Source organism: Tachyglossus aculeatus, chromosome 16 (assembly GCF_015852505.1).
Source record: "Tachyglossus aculeatus isolate mTacAcu1 chromosome 16, mTacAcu1.pri, whole genome shotgun sequence".
Lineage (NCBI taxonomy): Eukaryota > Metazoa > Chordata > Mammalia > Monotremata > Tachyglossidae > Tachyglossus > Tachyglossus aculeatus.
Window position 1 is genome coordinate 29,324,449 of NC_052081.1, and position 24,360 is coordinate 29,348,808.

At 42.3% G+C, this 24,360-nt stretch overlaps 1 protein-coding gene across 19 annotated transcripts in view; it reads left to right on the forward strand.

The window, feature by feature from the left end:
- Positions 1-24,360, forward strand: part of ABLIM1 (actin binding LIM protein 1) — a 268,653-nt gene that overhangs the window by 153,607 nt on the left and 90,686 nt on the right. For all 19 annotated transcript variants that reach the window (XM_038758707.1, XM_038758704.1, XM_038758705.1 and 16 more), the window contains exons 5-6: positions 11,746-11,872; positions 13,725-13,818. In XM_038758707.1, coding sequence (XP_038614635.1) covers positions 11,746-11,872; positions 13,725-13,818 — 221 coding nt within the window. The remainder of the gene's footprint in view (positions 1-11,745; positions 11,873-13,724; positions 13,819-24,360) is intronic.

Below are 24,360 nucleotides of genomic sequence, written 5' to 3' on the forward strand. Positions count from 1 at the left end.
CCCATTGTACAGATGAGGTAACTGAGGCTCAGAGAAGTTGTGACTTGCCCAAAGTCACACAGCAGATGTGGTGGAGTCAGGATTCGAACCCATGACCTCGGACTCCAAAGCCCGTGCTCTTTCCACTGAGCCATGCTGCTTCTCTAATGAATGAAAGTAGAGAACTTAAATTGATATAATACAGCTAAAAGGATTATGAAGTAAAGGTCACATCTCCCCCAAGAGGTCTTCCCCAATTAAAGCCCTCTTTTCCCTGACACCCCGTCCATGTACTTGGATCTGTGGTCTTTGGACAGTTGATATTCACCCCAACTCCAGCCCTACAACACTTAAGTAAATATCTTTAAATTATATTTTATAAATTATTCATATTAATACCTGTCTCCCCCTCGTTATGGGTAGGGAGGGTATCTGCTAATTCTGTTGTATTGTGCACTCCCAAGCGCTTACTACGGTGCCCCGCATGTAGTACGCACTCAAAAAAAGCCATTGATTGATTGAAAAATGCTTCTATTAATTGGTTTAATACAGATTAATTGCATTGGCATTGATTGATTGAAAAAGGCTTCTATAATTGGTTTAATGCAGATTAATTGCATTGGTAATATCAACTTCATTGAAGCTTTATCAAACTTTGGACCCAAAAGTATTCTGGGTATTTTTTTTAGAAGTCAGTAATTTAATAAAAGGGTTAACACTCCTGCATTACATAAGCCTTTAATTTCTGCCCTTCTAATGTAACATCGCTTGTATAAGAGTAAGAGCTATTTAATGATTCATTGATTTGCTTTTATCTGGAATCTGCAAGGTCTGTACCTTTACCTCATGTACATAATTAATGAATTACCTCCAGTTTGGAAAATATTGTCCTTTCAAGTGAAATGTAAGCTGATTTTCCTTGGAATTTGTCACTTCCTTTACCTCCCACAAAGTAGACAGGAAAAAGTTGGTCAATAAGCTCCCTCTCTGAAAGATTAGTTTTTCTCAAATCTCCAGGCATGCTAGCATAACGGGGAATTAAATCACTTCTCTAGTTGTTGGTAAAGAGACTTGTGAGGGTAAAATCTCCAGGTGGGCTTCTGCATGTTTTGTATGTAGCATTGTTCTCAGCAGTTGGCAACTCTGGAAGGCACTCAATTAATTCTGTGGATAATGATTTTGTGATCTGAATGTTCTGAAGAGAGGATCTCAGAATAGTAGTCCTCTCTGGACTTGTACCTCAAAAGACTGGCTAGCACATGTTGGTGAGTAATCATTTAGTGGTATTTATTGGACACTACCGTGTGCAGAGCTCTAGTCTAAGCCCTTGGGAGAGTAAAATACATGGTGTTCTAATAATAATTGTGGTATTGAGTGCTTACTTTGCACCAGGCACTGTATTAAATGCTGGGGTGGATCCAAGATGATCGGGTAGGGCACAGTCCCTGTCCCACATGGGGCTCACGGTCTCAATCCCCATTTTACAGATGAGGTAACTGAGGCACAGAGAAGTAAAGTTACTTGCCCAAGGCCACACAGCAGAAAAAGGCAGAGTGGGATTAGAACCCATGATCTTCTGACTCCCAGGCCCATGTTCTAGCCACTGTGCCATGCTGATTTAGATGATTATTATGTGGAATCGAAGTTTGAAAGCAAACTTGAAGTCACAGAGTCAATCCTCTTGTTTTCAGATAGATCTTCGCCTCTGTCACCATAATGATTTTAGACAATGAATGCTTTTCTTTTTCCCAGTGCCTTACACCCTACTCTCTTTAGATGAAGTAAGTAGAGGGTGACTTATCTGACTTCCAGGTTTAGTTTTGACTCTGAGCCCAAAATCAAGGTTTTTTTATTATGTCTTTGGGATTGGAGATCGTTTTTTCTTGTTTCAAACACATTTCTCCTCTAGACACCAAAGCAAAAATAAGAGATAATAAAGTTCATACCCAGCTTCTTTTATGGAAGCAGACACAAACTGCTTTTCAGTGTTTACCTTCAGTCTCCTTGGGGTCCATAAAGTAGATACATAAAAGCATCCTGAGGTTCTGGGTTATTTCTGATGGACTGCCGAGTCTTAGTTCAGTCTTTTTGATTGTACTTTTGGATGTCTTTTTTGTTAGGGTCTGCAGTATCAAGCAACCAATCAATGGTATTTATTGAGAGCACTGTACTAAGTGCTTGTAAGAGTATGATACAATAGAGCTGATAGACACAGTCCCTCCTCACAATATATAAAGCTCAGTGTAAGTAGCTGAAGAGAATTAGCTATGAATAGAACAATGAGGTTGGCCTCATCCGTGAACCTGGCCTTGCTTGTGGTTTCACTAGTGGTCTTGAAACAATAATTGAGGTATTTAAATATTTACTGTTCTGTAAAGTCCTGAAAAAAGTGATGTTAGACACAATATAATCAGATCAGACACAGTAACTTGCCACACATGGATCTCAGTCAGAGTGTGAGTGTAGGCAGGTATTTAATCTGTCAGGGAATCGAGGCCCAGAGAAGTTAAGTGACTTACCCTAGGTCACACAGCAGGAAAGTGGAAGAGCAAAGATTAGAACCAGGTCTCAACTCCCAATCCACTGTCATTTGCAGTAGGTTCTATGGCTTCTAACCATGCTACTACCTCTAAGGTTGGTGGAGAACCATCCCCTGCTGACAGCTTTAAACATAGTTTTAAAGCCTGAAAGGAATGGAGGGGACAGTAAGTTTAGAAGTGAAGTTTGTGGCAGTGGTGGGAACAGGGCCTTCCCTTGGTCTCTTCCATCAACTGCAAGGGCAGAGAAGACCCAGGTATGATTTGCTTGTAATAAAATGACAGTGCTGTTAATGCGTTCGGCATTAGCGCTTTAAACATGGGATCCCAGGCATTCACTTGTACAAAAATAAGATACCTGTTCTCCCTCTCCTTAAATTGTGAGCCTCATGTGGGATAGGTAGTGTGTCTGACCTGATTATATTGTATCTACCCCAGTGCTTAGTACAGTGCTTGGCCCATAACAAGTGCTTAACAAATTTCACCCCTCCCACCCGCAAAAAAAATGCACTTATCTGTTGAGTGGTGCCCACAGCCTTTACAACCCTGTAATCGTTATTATTGTTTAATCCTAAAAATAAATTTCAGCCAAACTGTTTAGCGATGACCTTGAGACAGTTATTCGTGGCAGCACTTGGGGATTTTTTTTTTATCTTCCAATATTTGGATGCAACTTCAAAGAAGCTCTTGTACACTCAGTGGAATACCTACTCAGTTCAACTAAAATAAAGTATAGTATTCCTTTCTTGAGAAACTCTGAACATATGAAATCACTAGAATGACTACTTTTTTACCAAAAAAAAACCTGACTGTGGAAATGAGATGTTATCCTCTTCCAGTCCTTTGTGTCCACTTCCTTAAGGAGCTTGCCTAAGTCTCTGCTTCTACCAAAGGGCTTGACCTTCTTGTATGGTCTTTGTTCCCAAGTGCTAAAGAATGAAACTTTCCAAAATGGAAATCCAAACAAAGTTCCAAAGATCCACTTTCCCTGGCAACTGTAGATGGGTGGATAAAGAAGCAATATGGAATGAGGCCTGTAACCTTTGCCCCACAAAGTGATATAACCTATTAGAACAGTGCTTGACAAATAGTAAGTGCTTAACAAATACTATTGTTATTATTAATAATGCCTTGAGCAGTTAGCAAATCACTCAAGCAACTTTCTCATCCTTCGAAATGTTCCCAGATGGTTGGGTCCATGCACCTCTCTAGATTGTAAGATCGTTGTGGGCAGGGAATGTGTCTGCCAATTCTATTGTATTGCACACTCCCAAGCGCTCAGTACAGTGCTGTTCACACAGTAAGCACTCAATAAATGCTATTGATGTTGATAATATTTTGAGGAATAACATTTTGAAGCAGGTGGAAATTACAGATGCTCTACTCCTTTAGGAACATTGGATTTGTACCACTTTGAGGGCAACTTAATTCACTGTGAGCTAATTGTTCAACCTGAGAAATGCAGGAAATGTTAATCAGGCATCCACAGTCTAGAGGCTTGGGAAGTTTTTGTATCGAAGTTTCTCAGGATAAATCTGAGTCCTCCCCATTCAGGGGCAGTGGCTTCATCAATCAGTCATATTTATTGAGTGCTCACTGTTTGCAGAAAGATGTACTAAGCGCTTGGAAGAGTACAGTATAACAGAGTTGTTAGATGTGTTCCCTGCCCACAGTGAGCATACAGTCTGGAGGGGGAGACAGATGTAAATATAAATAAATTATGACTATATCTCTAAATGCTTAGGGCTGAGGGAGGGGTGAATAAAGGGTGCAAATCCAAGTGCAAGAGTGACATGGAAGCGAGTGGGAAAAGAGGAAATGAAGGCATAGTTGGGGAAGGCCTCTTGGAGGATGTGTGATTTTAATAAGGCTTTGAAGGTGGGGAGAGTGATCATCTGTCAGTTATGAAGATGGAGGGTGTATCACCCAGAGGAAAAAAACTGCAAGCTCAGTGATTCCTACCTGACATGTTCAAAATGGAAATTTCTCTCATTCTAAAACCCCAGTGTGAAAGCAAATGGCAACTAGTCCAGGGAAAAGAGGGACTCAAACACTGCCAACGTGACAGATGGCATCACTGTGATAACAAGGCAGCTGCCATCATTTGAGGTGTGCCCAGAGGACCCCATGCAAGACAGCAGGGTCTGTTGGTCTCAATACAGACTGAGTCAGGAATTTTAATTACCGCTCCACCACCTATGCCTTCTGCAGTTTGAACTCAGCTCCTTGGAGTGAGATCCTAGCATTGACTGTGCTTGAAAAAAATTTTAATGGTATTTAAGCACTGTACAGTACAGACACTGTACTCAAATTACATTGAAATGAATATACCTGTCAGTGGAATGGGTTTGAATGCCGGTAACGCCCTAGGGGCTGCTGGTGGGAAGGCTAAAGGGATCACTGACTTCTTACTGTGCTCCTTGGTTGTCCTGCATGAGCCAAGTTCCAATATAGAACTCCAAATGACAATCTGTCTGGGCCTCAAGTTCCACCCTGGCAACATGGGTAGGGCCAGATTAATGTAGGGGCTTAGGGGCTAAAGCTCCAGGCTCAGTAGTGGTGGGATTCCCCAAAGTGAGCTTTACACAATAATTGTGTGCCTCCCAATCCCTGCTTGGGACATTCTGGGTGGTACCTGTACCAGATGATCTAAGAGGGCTCCACACATGTAGAGTGCTATAGAAGGGTAGTACGGCATTAGAGGTGAATTTCAATCCCTGTTAGCCCCCCTGCTTCTCTCCCTTTTACGTTGTACATCTGCGGCAGCTATTTTAAGGAGACTTCATTTTCCTGCAATTCTCTGTGCCTTTTCTTTCCACTGTCCCTACTCCAACTGCAAATATGTGGCGGCAACAGTTGCCACTGAGGCAATTTGCCTCTACTGGTTCTGGCTGAAGCTTCCACCCAACCTGATCCCAGCCACTGGCATCCCCCAGCAGCTCCTGGGGAGACAGGAATGGAGTTCAGTAATCCTTCCTCCCTCTCTCCATTCCCCAGAAATAAAAATATCACAGCACAACCATTTATGAAAGGACATTTATTTAGCCCAGGGGCTGGGAGGCGGCAGAATTGTGTAGGGAAATGTTGGCCATGGTGGGGGCTGGGTAGGGATGAAGGGGAACGAGGAGTGCATTGGGGGATTTTGAGCTGACCAAGCTACCTCCACAGGGCCAGGAATAGCAGCTGCTGCCTTCCGGCCTGGGCTGCAGACACCGGCTGTGAAGGAGCAGTGAAGTGCCGAGCTGTGGAGCTAAGTAGGGGAGACTAAATCAGGCTGCTTTCAGAGCTCAGCTTCGGGCCCGGGCACCACTTGATTTGTCAACCGGGCACTGCCTTGGCATGGCCAAGCTTTCACACTGCTGCCACAGGATGTGTCTATACACAGCTCTGTACTTGGGTGTCCCAATGAGGGCAGGTTCAGGGAGTGTCCAACGGGAATGGGGAGGTTGGGGAATGAGAAAGGGAAAGATGGCAGGGATGGGGAAGGGAACACCTGATCTGGTTTCAGTGGCTTTCAATTCTGTGAGGACCCCTAAACAGGTACAGTGTGATGATGTTGTCAAATAATGCCAAGTTCAGCACAATGTAATAGTGCCACCCATCAAGGTAGGAAAGGGGATCCCCACAGACTCATCTGTAACTGCAACTGGGCATTTTGTCACATCATCAGTGACCCCAGCAGCAGCATTGATGAATCCATGGGCACTGTGCCAGGCCCTTGAGAGCAAAAAATAGTAGTTGCTAACCCTGTTGCACTTTCCCCAAGCTCTTAAAATAGTATTCTGCCCACGGATGCTTAGTAAATTCTCTTGATTGATTGAGATCGTGTAAGCTTCTTTTAGACAGAGAATGTGTCTCTTCATTAGTGTGTTCTTCCCAGTGTTTCCAACCCAATTTCCTTGTGCCCACCCCAGTCCTTAGTACATTGCCTGGCACATAGTAAATGCTTAATCAATCATATTTCAGTCAATCAAATGTATTGAGAACTTACTATGCAGAGCACTGTACTAAGTGCTTGAGTACTACACAACAGTATAACAGATACAATCCCTGTCCACAATTAGCTTACAGTCTAGAGGTGGGGACCGACATTAATATAAATAAATAAATTATGGATATATACATAAGTGCTGTGAGGCTTGGGGTGGGGTAACTCACCCACAGCACTTCAATAAAAGGAGAAAGTCAGGGTGATGCAGAAGGGAGTGGGAGAAGAGAAATTGAGGGATTAGTCAGGGAAGGCCTCTTGAAGGAGATGTGCCTTCAATAAGACTTTGAAGGTAGGGAGAGTAATTGTCGGATATGAGAAGGAAGGACGTTCCAGGCCAGAGGTAGGATGTGGGCGAGAGGTTGACAGTGAGGCAGATGAGATTGAGGTACAGTGAGTAGGTTGCCATTAGAGGAGCAAAGTGTTGGGCTGGGTTGTAGTAGGAGAGTAGCCAAGTGAGGTAGGATGCAGCAAGGTGATTGAATGATTAAAGCCACTAAAGCAAGTGATTAAAGCAAGGTGAGGAGTTTCTGTTTGATGTGGAGGTAGATGGGCCACCACTGGAGATCCTTGAGGAGTAGGGAAACATGGACTGAATGTTTTCATAGAAAAATGATCTGGGCAGCAGAATGAAGTATGAACTGGAGTGGGGAGAGACAGAAGGCAGGGAGGTCAGCAAGGAGGGCTAACAAATGCTATCATTATTATTCCCAAAGAAACTAATACAGTGCACTGCACCAGAGGACCACACTAGTAAACCATCATGGCATTAAAATGTATACATCCATGCTAATCAATGTGACTGAGGGTGATAGAGGGGGGGAAATATGCTGCGTATTCCCCAGCTGGTTATTGTTTGGCCAAATTCAGAGATTTCAATGAAGAGACTTCAGTTATTCCTAGTAACAGTCAACACTTGGCATAAATATGAAGAAGAGATCATAGGTCAACCAGTATTAACTTGCTGGATTTGCTTTCTTGTCATCAGTCAATGGTATTGATTGACTGCTTATTATGTGCAGAGCACTGTACTAGGTGCTCAATGCAACAAAGCTGGTAGACACGTTCCCTGCCCACAGTGAGTTTGCAGTTATTCATGCAAAGAGTTAAAGTGAAGAGCCTTATCAAAGGAGCCCTATTTTACTCTTCTGGGCTAGTCAGATCCATGGGAACATATCTGAATGCAGAATACAGAAGAACGTCAGATGGAAACCCATTTTATGTCAAGGGAAGCCTCTAGGTATTGTTAATCTGGACATTTACAGGTTATGGAGTTGTTTACTTTTGCAAGAGGAAAGGCTGACCTGTCAGCAGTAAATCAGAATTCATCCCAGAAGGAGTACAGAGGCATCAAGTATTAGGATAATTCCACTTCGTGATTCATTCTATGGAGGCAGCTTAATGTAATAATAATAATAATAGTTATTATTATTATGGTATTAAGTGCTTGCTATATGCCAGACACTATATAAAGTTCTGGGATGGATACAAGCAAATTGGGTTGGGCACAGAACCTCGTCCCACATGGGGCTCACAATCTCAATCCCCATTTTATAGATGAGATAACTGAGGCACAGATAAGTTAAGTGACTTGCTCAAGGTCACATAACAGACAAATGTCAGAGCTGGGATTAGAACTCATGACCTTCTGACTCCCAGGCCAGTGCTCTATCCCCTATGCCACGCTGCTGGGAAAAAAACAAGTGTGGTTATTGTAAAATACATAATGAAAATAGGGGTAAAATTTGTGTGAATTTGAATTCTTCATGGAGAAGATTCTGAATAATAGTGTAGCTGGTCTCTAGCAGGACTGCTTAGGCTTGGGAGGTTTCAGTGATGTCGTTCAGTCTATTTTGCTTTTCTCTACAAACTCCATTTCTGGAACCCAAATGTTGTTTGCTCTATGATTGAAGACCCAGTTCCCTGAATTAACCACTTTCCTTTTACAGAAAAGTGTGGGAGGGAGAGTGGAACAGGCAGTCCTGCTGTGACCCTCACACACTTGAATTAAAGATAAAGTATTTTTTTAAAGGTTTCGGGAAAAAAAATCCCCACACTTTGTAGATTGAGTTCTGCCATGTACCTGCTGGGTGACCTTAGGCAAGCTGCTTAACTTCTCGGTGCCAATTACCTCATCTGTAAAGTGGGGATTAATACTGTAAGCCCTATGTGGGTACTTCCCCACTTCTTTCATTTATTATGATCATTGTCCACTGAATTATAAATGCTTTTTGATTACATTTATGTTACATCGAAGTTTGTATAGCTCTACTTTCTGACAAAACGCCAGGGTTGACAAAATGCCAGGTTTGAATGAAGTAATGTTTTGCTCTTTTCAGCTCAGTGCTGGCATCACCAGAATGTATTTAATGCCTTCTGTATGCAGAGCATAGGTGTTTGGGAATGGGCAGAGGTCCCTTGCCTTAAGTAATTTACAGTCCAATAGAAGAAAAAGGCTACCTAGATGGGGAATGAGGGAATATATTGCTACAACTGGCAACAACAAAAGGCAAAAATGAATAAAGAAACCGATGTACACATAAGTGCTGAGGGTCACTTTTGGGGTGCCAAGACTGGGGAGATATGGGTTAACTGGGGAGTGAGGTCCCTTTTGTCATTTTCCTCCTGCTGGCAGACCATTTCCTTGAATTATCATCTTTGCCTATTGTATATTTGAATATATTAAATAGTACAGTGCTCTGCGCACAGTGCTTAATTGATTGGTTGACTTGTTGCAGATGTTTGTGTCTGCTAGGGAGCCTTCATTATAACTGATTGACATTATAGTTGATGAGATCATCATCAATTGACTGGGAGCCATGCTTATTACAGTTCCAGAGTTGTGGGTTTGTTTTGTTGTTATTGTTGTTGAGTTTGGTCATTGTCTTTTTAGGTTCACTTTTGGAATTTTCAGGAGGCAAGAGAAATCTTAACTGTTATCAGATCCCAGGCCCAAAGCCAATCAGTCATATTTATTGAGTGCTTTGCAGAGCACTGTACTTAGCACTCAGAAGAGTACAGTGTAATAGAGTCAGAAGACCCTTTTCCCTACCTACAAGGAGCTTACAGTCTAGAGGGAATTTCTAGCCAAAATGGGCGCAGGTTACTAAAGAAGTTCCCTCCCTTAGAGAAACATTCACAAGAACTGCTTGAGTTTGGGGGAAGACTCTCAACAAACACCCTTACCTGTATCCTCAAATTTTCTTCCTTGTTTTAAAACAGTAGGAACTACAGTTTCATAGTGGTGACTGCAATTTTAGTTAAGCTCCTTGTGGGCAGGGCTCCCGGGCCTACCAACTCTATTGTATTGTGTTCTCCCAAATCCTTAGTAGTTGCTCTGCGTAAGGTAAGCACCATTGATTGATTGATCCCTGTCATGTAATCTGTGTTCATTTAAAGGTATATAGAAAGCCTGTTAAGCTTGGGGTTTAAGTCAATTCATAAGTTCCAAAGTATGTGGAAGAGGGGTTTAGAGACCAGTTGAACATCATGATGTTATCCAGAGAAGGAATATTAATTATTCAAACAGTACCCAAAATTCCAACCACCCATTGTCACTCTTAGCAAATAAATCTTTGCTGCCATCTTGTGGGACCTGTCTGAAGAGCCTGCTGGCCCTAGCCTGGCTAAGTGCCAGTCTCTTCCATCATCATCATCAATCGTATTTATTGAGCGCTTACTGTGTGCAGAGCACTGTACTAAGCGCTTGGGAAGCACAAGTTGGCAACATATAGAGACAGTCCCTACCCAACAGTGGGCTCACAGTCTAAAAGGGGGAGACAGAGAACAAAACCAAACATACTAACATAGCATCTCTGCTACAAAGTAGCCTGGCTTCCTCCCATCTCCTGGTCATTTAGTCGGCCCATCAGTCAGTGGCCTGTCAGTTGGTCCATCAGTCAGTCGTATTTACTGAGCGCTTAATGTGTGCAGAGCACTGTATTAAGCACTTGGGATAGTACAGTATAAATAAGAAGCAGCGTGGCTTAGTGGAAAGAGCGTGGGCTTGGGAGAAAGAGGACGTGGGTTCTAATCCCGCCTCCACCACTTGTCTGCTGTGTGACCTTGGGCAAGTCACTTAACTTCTCTGTGCCTCCGTTACCTCATCTGTAAAATGGGGGTTAAGTGTGATCCCTGTATGGGACAACCTGATCACCCTGTATCTACCCTAACGCATAACACATAGCACTTAACACCAATAGTATTATTAACAATATAATTAAGACATTCCCTGCCTCCTGGTAAAATGATACACATCTGTCAGGCTGCAGAGTAACCACGATGTTGTTTACAGGCATCCTATCTTCAGTAGAATCAACACAACTGCTGCAGTTACTAACTGAGCATGAGAACATAAACTGCCATTATTGAAACAGACAAGTGATCCATCCAGACCAGATTACCTGTCTCTGATAGAAGTAATAAAGGATGCTTGGGGAAACACTTTGATAGAATGTATGGAGGGAAGCTGGGAGAAGGTTAAAGGGAACTGAGTTCAGAAGGTTTAAATCAGTGAAGCCTAAGGAAATGAGTGAAGGGCATCCTTTTTTCTTTGTGGTAATTTAGCTTAAAGTGCCCTGTGATGAAGTTAGGCCATGGGTTGACTGCAAAATTCTAAAGAGATTTGAAGGATAAAACAGAATTGATTGGGTGTGACTTTTCCATCACTAAAACCTTCAGTTCTGCGTATCTTTGAAGGATGGAGAATTACAGAGCTTAAGAAAAATTTGTTGATTTCACATTATCTCACTGGTTAAATTGGGAGGGCCAGGGAGCTTTTCTGAAGGCAGGGCAGGGATTCCATCAACCATTTTTAAGATTACATATTTTTTCATTCATATCCTCCCTTAGTACCTATGTATGTATGAATGATTGTACAGTCTGTTGTGATGACTGTACATTTTGTAAATATTTTTATGTCTGTCTCCCCCATGCGAGTGTAAGTTCCTTGTAGGCAGGGACCATGACTTGTGCTTCTGTTGTGCCTTCCCAAATGCTTAGTACAGTGCATTGCACCCAGACGGTGCTCAATACCTTTATGGTGCACACTGACTATAGCAGGATAGGAAATGAGGGCCCTTTACCCTTTTAAAGCATCTAAGCCTTACCTATTATCTCCACATGGAAGTTCATTCACTGTTATTCATTGGTTACGGGACCAATGTACCTAATGGCTGTAGGGAGTGGTAAGTATGTAGCTTCAAGTTTGTTGGGCTAAACAATACTTTTTTTTTTTCCCAGGCTGTGCTGGCTGTGGAAGAGACATTAAGAATGGCCAGGCATTGCTGGCCCTGGATAAACAGTGGCATCTGGGATGCTTCAAGTGCAAGTCTTGTGGGAAAGTGCTCACTGGAGAATATATCAGCAAGTAAGAAGTTCAAACAGTCCCTGATCATGGCAAGAGATTCTGTCATGCTAGAAAATTCCACATTCTCTTGGGATAGTCCCTAGAGCTCTTTGCCCTTTCTACTTGGAAACATAATGTTGACCATTTTGTAAGCTCCTCTATAGACTGTAAACTTTTTGCGGGCAGGGGTAATGTCTTCCAATTCTGTTGTATTGTACTTTTCCAAGTGCTTAATGCAGTGTGCTCTGCACATAGTAAGCCCTTACTAAATATCATTGATTGATAATCCACTGTCAGAGTGAATGGATGGCAGTTTGAGTTGGAGAGGAACTGCTATTCCCACCACAGTTGTATTGGGTTGGCCACATGTAAATTTTTGACCCTTCCTGCCAAACTAATTTTTCTTAAATTGAAAACTGGGAAAGAAATAACTATGCACAGCTCCAAGCACAAAGAACCAGATGCACAGGCCAGGTGACCCCAACCCCCACTAATGTCTCTGGATTAAAAACTGATGAAAAGGTGTTTTCAACATACAGGTCCAAGAGCAATCAGCCAAGGAGGGTAGCCTTGGCTTTCAGGTTCAGATTGCTTTCCTGCCTCACCCCCTGAGGATGGGGTCTTTGTTACTCATTCTCTTAGACCACAGTGGGGTAAAATAGGGGCAAGAGCCAGTTCTGACTTATCTCTGAGCTACCCCCTTCTTCCTATTGTAACTTCTCCTGGGGATGCAACTAGAACCTTCCCGGCACACCCCTCTGAGAACTGCAGCAATTTGGGGTTTGAGTATTTCCACAGCCAGCCCCATGATTGTCTCCCCCAACTTTCCCATTCAAGAAGAAGTGATTTCTTTTAAAAAGGTATAGATTATGCTCTCTAATCTAGTCCCCTAAGTAGATCATGAATTTTCAGAATGTTTTTCCAGACTATATTGCATCCATTTTTCATTATTAATTAGCAATAAATAACAGTATAATTCAGCACTTACCATTTTTAAGTTTTAATTGTGTCTGTCTACTCACTTGGGTGAATGCTTTTGCATTTTCTCTATTTCAGGAAACAATTCACCATCTCCTTTCTGCTCAATAATTGGTTAGTAGGTTTTAAAAGCACTGTCAGGTGATCAGAAACACACATGATTTTTGCAAACCAGGCAAGAGAAGGGTATTTGTAAATGACCTCTTATTATCATAGGAGTCATGGTTTGCAAACTCTTTCTAAATAGTTGTTTTCTATCAGGCCTGCCAAGCTCTGACTCATGGATGAGCCAGTTGTGCAGTTATGCATGCATAAACCACACTATAAAAGAGTACATTACTATTAAAATCTTTGTAAAACTGTTAGCCACCTAGTAAATTATTTTCAATAAATAGGACAAATGGAAAGTAAACTGGTAACTAGATCTACCTCTTCATTTCTTGCTGACCCCCTGTTTGTGTCCTGGGCTTCAGTGGGGCAAGGAAGGTGGCCCAAAATTAGTGGAGCAGAAAGATCCGGGAACCAGAAAATGAGACTGAGATGACTTTCCAGTGAACCCTTTCTGTATGTTAATTTCTACCTGTAACTCTATGATGTTATTGATAATGAGGCCTAATAGTTTGCAAAAAGGGGTAGTCAAATCCATAGAGTGGATTCATTTTATGCCATTTGACACTTTCTTTACCCTGGTACCATATGGGCGTGATGGTTGATTATGAAGACATTTCTTAGATGATATATGAAAACTCCTAATTTTGTGGAATTACTGAGATATAAAAAAAAACATTTAAAGGTTCTTTTTGTGAAGGCCACAACCCTTTATGGCCTAAAAACCAAGTAGTTTGCAGGAAAATAAAATCAAATTAACAGTCTCTGGGTTTTTCCTTTTGTGTAGGGATGGTGCCCCTTACTGCGAAAAGGATTATCAGGTGCTCTTTGGGGTCAGATGTGAAGCATGTCACCAGTTCATCACGGGGAAAGTTCTAGAGGTAAGCAACAGCCTCATAATAACTTCTTGATTTGAAGATAATCCAGAAAGAGCATGGATCAGACAGGTGCTAAAATGTTCAAGTTCCTTCCTGAGAGCAACTAGAAATTCAAGAGAGAATCTAGGTTTTGGGGCACTGGGCGATTTGATTTGTTGGGCACAGATTCCTTTAGAGAAAAGAACACAATGAAATATTTGTGGTATTTATTAAGTACTTTGTGCCAAGCACTGTACTAAACGCTGGGGTAGATACAAGATAATAAGTTCCCACATGGGGCTCACAGTCTAAGTAGGAGGGAAAACACTTGAATAATTATGCAAGTGAGGGAACCGAGGCAGGGAGAAGCAGCCTGGCCTAATGGCCGGAGCACGGGCCTAGGAGTCAGAGGGACCTGAGTTCTAGTCTCAGCTCTGCCCCTTGTCTGCTCTATGACCTCAGGCAAATCACTTCACTTTTCTGTGTCTCAGCTATCTCACCTGTAAAATGGGAATTAAAGCTGTGAGCCTCATATGGGACTTGGACTGTGTCCAACCTAATTTGCATGTATCTACCCAAGCGCTTCAGTGCCTGGCAAATAGTAAGTGCTTAACAAATGCCATAAAAAAGAGAGAAGTGATTTGCCCAAGGCCATGGAGTAGACAAATGGGGAAGCCAAGATTGGATACCAGCTCTTCTGACACTCAGGTCCGGCTTTCTTTCCGCTAGGCTTATTTCCAGAGAAGAAGTGTGGTCTAGTGAAAGAACATGGGGCTGGAAGTCAGAAGGACCTGACTTCTAATCCTAGCTCGGCCACCTGTCTGTTGTGTGACCTTGGGCAAATCACTTGATTTCCCTGTGCCTCAGTAACCTCATCTGTAAAATGGGAATTAAAGATGTGAGCCTGATGGCGGGGGGGGACATAGAGGGTGTCCAACCAGATTAGCCAGTATCTACCCTGGCACTTAGTACAGTCCTGGTACATAGTAAGTGCTTAACATACCACATAAGAAAAAAAAAACTTGGCCATGCTGCTTCTCTAAGGACTGACATTTTCCAGATTCAGATACTCTGCTACCTGTGTCATTTTTCATAGACATGGCAGGAAAAGTTTGGTTGAAAGTGAGTCTATGTATGAAATGCCCAAAGACGACTTGTTTCAGGGGGTGTGTTTGAGAATTTGAGAAGAGCAGTGAACACAATAAGAGAAACAGGTGGGTAAGAAAGGTTAGGACAATTTTCCAGATATTAAGAAAAGAGAGATGAAGAAGTGGTGATAGTCTTGATGTGGTGTAATTGCTCTTGGGTGGGTTGGGAGATTGGAGAAGATGGCGACTAGAACATAATTAATCAAAATTGAAGTTGAGGCAAGAAAGGGTAGGTGAAAGGTGAGGGAAGTTTATTATCACCCTGTGAAACCCACATCCTGTGGTTCCTCTGGGCTGGTGTTGCTTACCTTTTGTCAGTTGTAGGTGTGGCTCTTCTTCCTGACTGCTTACACTAGCTGCTGCTCTCTCCTGAAAGGGACGGATTGCTTGCCCTCGGCATCACACATCATGGACCCCCCTGTGCCATTGCAGAAGTTCCCTAGGCTAAAGGATTAGACTCCATCCCTGTCCCTCCCACACCCCTGGGAGTTTTTGATCCATCTATCTGAAAAGTGGAGGTTAAGGTTGCCACCTCAGTTTGGAGACTGAACATTGAGCAAAGGAAGGTCTGAAAATCCAGCCGCTGGAGCAGAAGAGGGTTGTCCAGTGGCACAAAAGGTTTTCTTGACTACACTCAGGTAGCTGGAGCCATATAGTGGCGGCTGTTTTAGACTTTCAGACAATCATTCAGCAGACTTTATTGGGCACCTACTCTGTGCAGAGCACTGGATTAAGTGCTTGGATGAGGAAAATAGAATTAGTAAACCTAATCTCTGCCCTCAAGTAATTTATGACGGAATGGGTGAGAGAGACATTAAAATAAAATATAGGTCAGAGGAGGTAATAGAGTATAAGGGTATGTACATAAATCCAGTGGGGTGGAGATGGGGAGTGAGCACCCTCAGGCTAATTTAGATGACACAAGTGCTGAAGTGGCAGTAGTGGGAGATGTAGTGGGAGATGTAGTGTGGGGAAATAAGTGATTAATCAAATGGGGTAATTAAATCAGATTAATCAGATTTGTTAGTATGGGCCTCACACCCAAATAAATTATAAAAATCCATTCCTACACTCCCTTCTCCAATAGCCTCATTGTGGGCAGGGAATGTGTCTGTTTATTGTTAGATTGTATTTGCCCAAGCACTTAGCATGGTGCTCTACACACAGTAAGCGCTCAATAAATACGGTGGAATGAATGAACATATATGTTTATACCCATACTCAGCCTGCTTATTTATATGTAAGTTCAATTGTAGGGTCAGTTATTTATTCAGCTTATTTCCTACTGACATTTGGGTAACTTTTTATACTCTTGCTCCCACCATCTGTAAATAAGTCGTGTCTGCTTGTCTCTCCCTTGTGAGATTCTTGAGGTCAGGGAGCATGCATTTGACTTCTATTATACTCTTCCAAGAGCTTAATGTAGTGCATTATGGTTGGTAGGCCCTCAGCAAATACCATCAATTGAGGCATTTGAATAGTGTGCCCTTGCTGTTGGAGTTTTTACTTGTCCACAAGTGGTACTAGAAGGCTGGTCTGTGGGCAGGTTCCACCACTGAAGAGCTGTATGAAAGAAGTGAAGCAGCGTGGCTCAGTGGAAAGAGCATGGGCTTTGGAGTCAGAGGTTATGGGTTCAAATCCCAGCTCTGCCACTTGTCAGCTGTGTGACTTTGGGTAAGTCACTTAACTTCTCTGTGCCTCAGTTACCTCATCTGTAAAATGGGGATGAAGACTGAGTCCCCCGTGGGACAACCTGATCACCTTGTAACCTCCCCAGCACTTAGAACAGTGCTTGGCACATAATAAGCACTTAATAAATGCCATCATTAAGTGAAGAATATTGTGGACGTGTGGGCACAAGTACATGTTGCATTGCATTTGATTGTCTTCCCAGGTTATGAGCTTTTGTTAATGCATCTAGGCCATTGGGAGCATGTTTTCTCTGCCATTTTGGGCAATTCGTTGTGTTAACATTTTTTAATAATAATAATGGCATTTATTAAGCGCTTACTATGTGCAAAGCACTGTTCTAAGTGCTGGGAGATTACAAGGTGATCAAGTTGTCCCACGGGGGGCTCACAGTCTTTATCCCCATTTTACAGATGAGGTAACTGAGGCCCAGAGAAGTGAAGTGACTTGCCCAAAGTCACACAGCTGACAATTGGCGGAGCCAGGATTTGAACCCATGACCTCTGACTCTCAAGCCCGTGCTCCATAGCAAAAACCTGTATTTCCTTAAATACAATAACATTTGGAGCAGCGTGGCTTAGGGGATAGAGCCAAGGCCTGAGAGTCAGAAGAACCTGGGATCTAATCCCGGCTCTGCCACATGTCTGCTGTGCCATCTTGGGCAAGTCACTTAGCTTCCCTGGGCCTCAGTTACCTTGTCTGTAAAATGGGGATTAAGAGTATGAGCCACATGTGTTACAAGGACTGTGTCCAAGATGAATGACTTGTATCTACCCCAGTGCTTAGAACAATGCTGGGCACTTAGTAAGTGCTTAACAAGTGCCATTATTATTACCATTATTATTAATAATAACTATAATTGTCATTCAGCAGTATTTATTGAACACTGCTGTATGCAGAGCACTGTACTAAACACTATGAAGAATCCAAAAGAGAAGCACAGCCCCTCAAAGAGTTTATAATCACTCAGGCATGAGTTATGACACTGAAAGTAGGAGGAAAAGCAAAAATTAAAGAAATAAGTGAGTAATGATTACGGTGTGAAAATGAGGTACATAAATGGTCTGGCTGTGAGGATGTACATTTCCGAAGAACCATGCCACTTCTTTGGAGCCCTCGGTGATACCTGACTGGATTTTTTTTCAGAAACTGAAATCCCTGATGGGACATTGTGGCTGCTGGCGAGTTTTCAGTTGCAGCAGTTGTGAACAGAGGCAGACCTGGGATAAGAATTTAAAGAATTACCAGAAATTCCAGTGGGTGCACAGGATTAAGACGATGATCCACCCTAAAATTAATGATCCACCCTGCTGATGTATTGTCAGCCTCCTAGAGGTGTGTTCTCTTCATGGGCTCACCCTTTGTGGTTACGAAACAATGATATATTGTTCTTGGCTCATTGCTGCTGCAACACTCTTTCCCACCTCCTTCCACCTCATGTCAGTATGGCACAATTGTAGTGATTTCTGTGATTTCTCTGGTGATTTCTACCATTAAGCAGCATGTCCACTGCTGACTCAGCAGGGGGCAGCATCCCCCAGCTGAAGCAGGTAGAAGGAGCTGGTCTGAGGTCTTGGGACATTTGTTAAAAATTGAGTACATTCATGGCTACATCCCTTTTCTGGTGTTTCTACAAAGATATTTCTCCCTTTCAGTGTGCTTAGTGCCCCAAGCACGGTGTGTATCCAAGCACGGTGGGATTCTTTGTGTAATTTGAGATCTCTTCCTCGGCCCAAAGATTTTTGCCAAATCAGATAAAGACAGCCTGATGTTAAGAAATTAAACTAACGGTTGGTCATTTTTTTCTTGCTATTTGTTGCTGTGTATGGTTTGAAAATGGCACTGTGAAATAGTGACTGGAAAAGAGATATGCACAAGCCAGGTCAGAGCAAATAATAGACGGAGTGAACAACAGTCCCAAACAATGCAGTGTAGAGTTGGACTTTTAGGAGACCATTGCAGCAGGGAAAACAGGGGGTTTGCCTTCGTAGATCAAAGGCTTGCTATAACCAGATGCACAGAGGCAAGGTTGAAAGCAAAGTCAAGCTCCGTGTGGGACAAACCCCCTATTATTAAGGCAAGCGTTTGGTCCTGTTTTGGCCTTTTTGAACCACATTCTCGCACGTGAATAGGATCTTACCATTGGCAGCACCATTTTTGGAAATAAAGAACTGTATGTATAGATATGGGAAATTAGAAGAATGCATCCTGTGTGGTTCATACCTCAGGTGTAAAGATCTTGAGGCATTGTTTTGTTTTGAAAACTGGATCAAAAGCTGTTTATCTCAGCATGTGATTTTGGAGTTTTCAGCAGAATTGATGGAGGAGTTTTCCCTGTTTCTTGGAAATTGTGAGGCCCACGTTCACAATATTACAGACATATCTCCTGCCTACAATGAGCTTACAGTCTAGAGCAGGAGAAAGACATTAATATAAAGAAATGAATTACAGGTATTTACATAAGCTCTGTGGGGGTGGGAGGGGGAATGAATAAAGGAGCAAGTCAGGGGTGACCAGAAGGGAGTGGAAGGAAAGAAAAAGAGGACTTAGGGAAGAGACCAACCAGCAGGCCTTAACAGTCATAAAGGCCCCTCTGTTTGGCTGCCTATGTGCTCGGCTCTAGGGGAAACCCTCCACAAGCCTGCATTAGTGTTTTGTGCCCCACATTGGAGCAGATTCACACCTGGAAGATTGGAAAAATTGAAGATCCAGTTATGGGTTTAGGTCAGTCAAATCCTCCTGACCCCTTTTCTCTTCAGATGATATCTGGCCACTTTGGCATGGGTATAACCTATGCATCAGGCAAAAACTCCTCACCCTCGGCTTCAAGACTCTCCATCACCTCACCCCCTCCTATCTCACCTCCCTTCTCTCCTTCTACAGCCCACCCCTCACCCTCCGCTCCTCTGCCGCTAATCTCCTCACTGTGCCTCGTTCTCGCCTATCCTGCCGTCGACCCCCGGCCCACGTCATCCCCCTGGCCTGGAATGCCCTCCCTCCCCACATCCGCCAAGCTAGCTCTCTTCCTCCCTTCAAGGCCCTACTGAGAGCTCACCTCCTCCAGGAGGCCTTCCCAGACTGAGTCCCCTCCTTCCTCTCCCCCTCCTCCCCGTCTCCATCCCCCCTGCCTTGCCTCCTTCCCTTCCCCACAGCACTTGTATATATGTATATATGTTTGTACGTATTATTACTCTATTTATTGATTTATTTTACTTGTACATATTTATTCTATTTTATTCTGTTAATATGTTTTGTTTTGTTCTCTGTCTCCCCCTTCTAGACTGTGAGCCCACTGTTGGGTAGAGACCGTCTCTATATGTTGCCAACTTGTACTTCCCAAGCGCTTAGTACAGTGCTCTACACACAGTAAGCACTCAATAAATACAATTGAATGAATGAATATAAAACCTTCCCAAGATAGTCCACTTCCTCCATGCCATACAGGTTGCTACACGTCAGTTTCACCAAGGAGGAAACAGGTGGCCGAAGTTTTTTGTTTTTTTCATTATCGGCAACAGAGTGCTTGTGACATGAAAAGCAGACAAGTGGTTTTTCCGCTGTTTAAAGGGAGACTTAAATTAAACAGAGGGCCCAACTGAAACATAGCTAACTAATGCTGAAGGAAACATGATTAGTCTCTGGAGAGCATTCTTATTTCTGTCCTGTCAGTCCCAATTTCGCTTTGTGATCTGACACCATAAAGTCTTTTGGAGATGCAAATAGTGAATATCTCTTACCAAAGACTCTCCTATAATTGACAAGGAGAGTAAAGAAGTTATCCTGTGTCAGTGTGAAGAAATGTAATACTACTTTTTGCAACACCGAAGTCATAATTGACCCTGAACATTTTAAAATTGGGAAAAACGACATTAGAAAACAGGGTGTACTCCTAAGACATTGAGGTTGTGCCTTTGAAAACTCCATATTATGGATAAATCACACTATAGGAATCATCTATTCCATGTGACACCTGGGGTAAGGGGCTAGATGGCTATGTGACTTTCCCAAGGCCACATCTGTAAAATGGGGTTTATATACTTGTTTCCCTTCCCCTTGGACTGCGTCCAACCTGATTATCTTGTATCTATCCCAGTGCATACTTAGTACAGTTGTTGGCCCATACCAAGCACTTAATAATTTTATTGTTATCATTATTATCATTATAATTTCCCTTACCTAATGAAAGCTTCCAACTCCAAAGCTAAACTTTACATATACTGATCCACTTGTATGGATATGCACGAGAATGCTATTTGGCAATATAAGGAGCAGCTGGATCAGATTATACCTTGCAATGCCAACTCACTTTTAATTGGCATTTCAGCAGCCTGATAAAGGAGAATGTCTAGCTTTGAGTCCTGATGCAGGTAGGCACCAAAATGGTCTATAACACAAACAATGAACTGCCCTTAGTGCCATCCCCCTCCTTCCCACTCTGAGCAATTGGACTAAGCCCCTTCTCTGATATTAGGTCTGGAGCTGACCAGGGATTAATCAAAGGTCCCCTCAGGTGCAGTCAGTGACCCCAGCTAATCCAGGGTGACTGCTCCTACATCTGGTGAGCTGTCTTGTTATTTTTGTGCATAAAACCTTCAGTCAGTACTGTTTACTGCTGCAAGGCCAAAGCTCATTGGCCAAGAGCTCTCTGCTAAGAATTACCCTATCTGTCCTTCTGACATTTCCAAATTATTTATCTAAAATTGCTAGCTTCCTGTGCTTCTATTATTCACATCTTAAAGGTGCACTTTCAGCAGGTTTGTACACGTTCTCTGCCCTCAAGGAGCTTAAAATTCATTTTCAGTTAATTGTATATTTGCTTTATAGGCATGTGCTCTATGTGCATTTTATATTCTCATCAGGGATTCAGGAGTCCTAGGCGAGAGTTCTAACTCTGGTACTAACCCTGTGAATAAGTGTTTGCCTAGTTTCAATTTCTCCATGGGTAAAATGAAAAGAATACCAACCGCCCTCCCTGTTTCACGGATCTTTGTTTGGATAAGTGAGTTGATATAGACAAAATGGCCTGAGTTCCTTAGGAGAAAAATGTAATATTAGGAAAAGTACATCACCTGGACCTGGGTGTCCCTGCCCTTGCCCACCCCCACCCCACCCCACTTCCTACCTGCAGGTGGTGGGTCTCTCCATAGAACAGCTGCGGTGGGAATACTGTCCCATTTAGTGGCTCTGCCCCCACAGAAACTCATGCCTCTGTGCTTGGCCTCTCCCCAAGTTGTCCTGAGGGCTATAGGTTCCAAGCCCTGGATCTTTTGCCTCCTGTCTCCTACTTCCCTCTTTATTATTGCTCTTCTTCCTCTTTCAGCCATTCAATCATATTTATTGAGCACTTACTGTGTGCAGAACACTATACTAAGCACTTGGGAGGGTACAATATCACAACAGTCACATTCCCTGTCCATAACAAACTTACTTTCCTTTTCCTGCTCTATCCACTAGGCAATGCTGCTTTGTACAAAAGTAAAAAAAAAAGTGGGAAGTAGTCTTAATATGAGATTAATAATAATAATGTTGGTATTTAAGTGCTTACTATGTGCCACACACTGTTCTAAGCACTGGGTTTACTTACCCATACTCTTCTGTTATGTGTTTTTAAATATCAGAAATGTTATCTTAACCTTGTATGGGAATAAACTAGCCTAATAGATATGTCTGAAATCAAATTGAGAGTTTCATACCTGTTTTTATACTTCTATTTTTTTATAATTCAACAACTAACTTGGTAGCATCTTCAAGTATATGGAAACTGAATCTCCTATTTGTTGTTCATCAGTAGAGATAACTCAGCACAAAGCATATTCTTGACCCCTATTCTAAAACATTCCTGGAGGACAAACATATGTGATATGTTTTCATGTGTATACAGATGTAGAGATATGTTGTAACCCTTTTTCAGTATGAACAGTGGTAAAGAAGGAGACGGGGAGAAGATGGAGAGAGTTTAAAAAAAAGAGAAAGGAAAATAGAGAAAAGAAAGAGATCTATCTGGGTAGTGTTGCAGGAAGGAAGAAAGGTGAAAGTGGATGGGCATTTTAGTGCCACAAGAAATTGTCTCAGGTACTTCATTCTTATATGTATGTTCCTTATGCCCAAGGCCTCTCAGTCAATGACGGTATTTATTGAGTACTTACAGACCACTGTACTAAATGTTTGAGAGAGTACAGTACAACAGAGTTGGTAGTCACATTCCCTGCCCATTTTAGAAGCAGCACTTGGAGTCTTGGTTCTTTTCCCCCATAATGTTGTTAGTGTTGCATTATTCACTCATAACTGTGCAGCTGGTAAGCAAGTTTATCCTGTGGATTTGCCTTGGACTGAAAAATTTGAGAAGCATTTTGGGCCCCACCCTCCTGTTGTTCAGATGAAAGAGGCATGAGTTTCATATGTATACCTTTCTGCGGGTTTCCTTCCGCAGAAGTGACTGGTGCCCAAGTTACACTAGCAAACAACTGATTTAGGAGAGCCATTATAGGACAGCCCAAATTAAGTATTTTATTAGAGGATGAAAATGTTTTCAGAACAGTGCTTATGTGCATTCTTTGAAGCAGGGAAGCTTGGTAAATGTTAAATCATAATTCAGAACTGGAAGAGTCACATACAGAATAATGGTGCAGTTAAATAATAGGGTTGCCCATTTCTATTACGTTTAGCCATGTCATGATGTTTGGGTGTATTTGCCTCGGAATTAGGCATCCTGAGGAAATAGCTTCCAACTTATTTATGTTTGCAGTCTGTAAAATTTGAAACTCCTTTCAAACTGTTGAAAAATGAAGAAAAATATCTTGGTTAAAGGGTCATCTTGAGTTCCACCTAAGTGCTTTGTGTTTGCCTCTTTTGCATAACTCCTGACAGCAGTTTTCCTCACAGTAAGTGAACATGAAGAAATGGTACTGTCCCCACCTGCATCAGAAATTCCTACCCCTTTTCTTTTTTAAAATGGACTGCTCCTGTGTTTATCGGTGTGTTTAACAAGTAGTCCAAAAAAAAAAGAAAGAAACCTGAAGTGCTCGTTTTTCTTTTGGGAGAATGTATGCCGAGGGATATAGTCATTTTTTCATTGTTGTTTTGGCTAGAAATCCAGTTATGTAATTGGAGGCTGTGAAAGCTAAAATATGCACTAGCTAGGGACGGTCTGGTATTTGCAAGACATGTCAAAGTGTGCTGAATCTGAAACTAGGTGGAGAGCACTGCGGAGCAGAGTTCTGAGAGTGGAGACAGACTAGAAGAGCCTTAGCAAAGGTAAACCACAGTTTGACTGCTTTTTGAATTGCACAGCTAACTTGGAAATGCTAGCAATGCTTTGGAATACAGTTGATAGCTTCCTGTTGGGTTTGATCTTTTTCTGGGTTAGCAAATGACAAATGAAAATGACTCCAGGTTTTATTTGGGGGTTGCTTATGCTATTAAATGTCCAGACAGATTTATTTTTGTACTTCTTGCCAGGATGAAGTTAAGAAAATGAAGTGAGTGATCTAGTCATTTTTTGCTCATTTGAGTTTCTAGAGGCTGATCCAATTGCCAGGGACCAATGCACTATTTTAAAATTTGAAAGTCTAGTGCAGTCTTCAAGTTTATCTTTGAAATGATTGTAAACTCAGTTTGGTTAATTTTAGAAAGCTTGCTTGAGACTTTATAGTTTGAACTGATGAGCTTTTAAGAGAGCTGGTGACTTTAACAGGGAGTTTAGCTGTTGCTTCTCAGTTAACATCAAAAC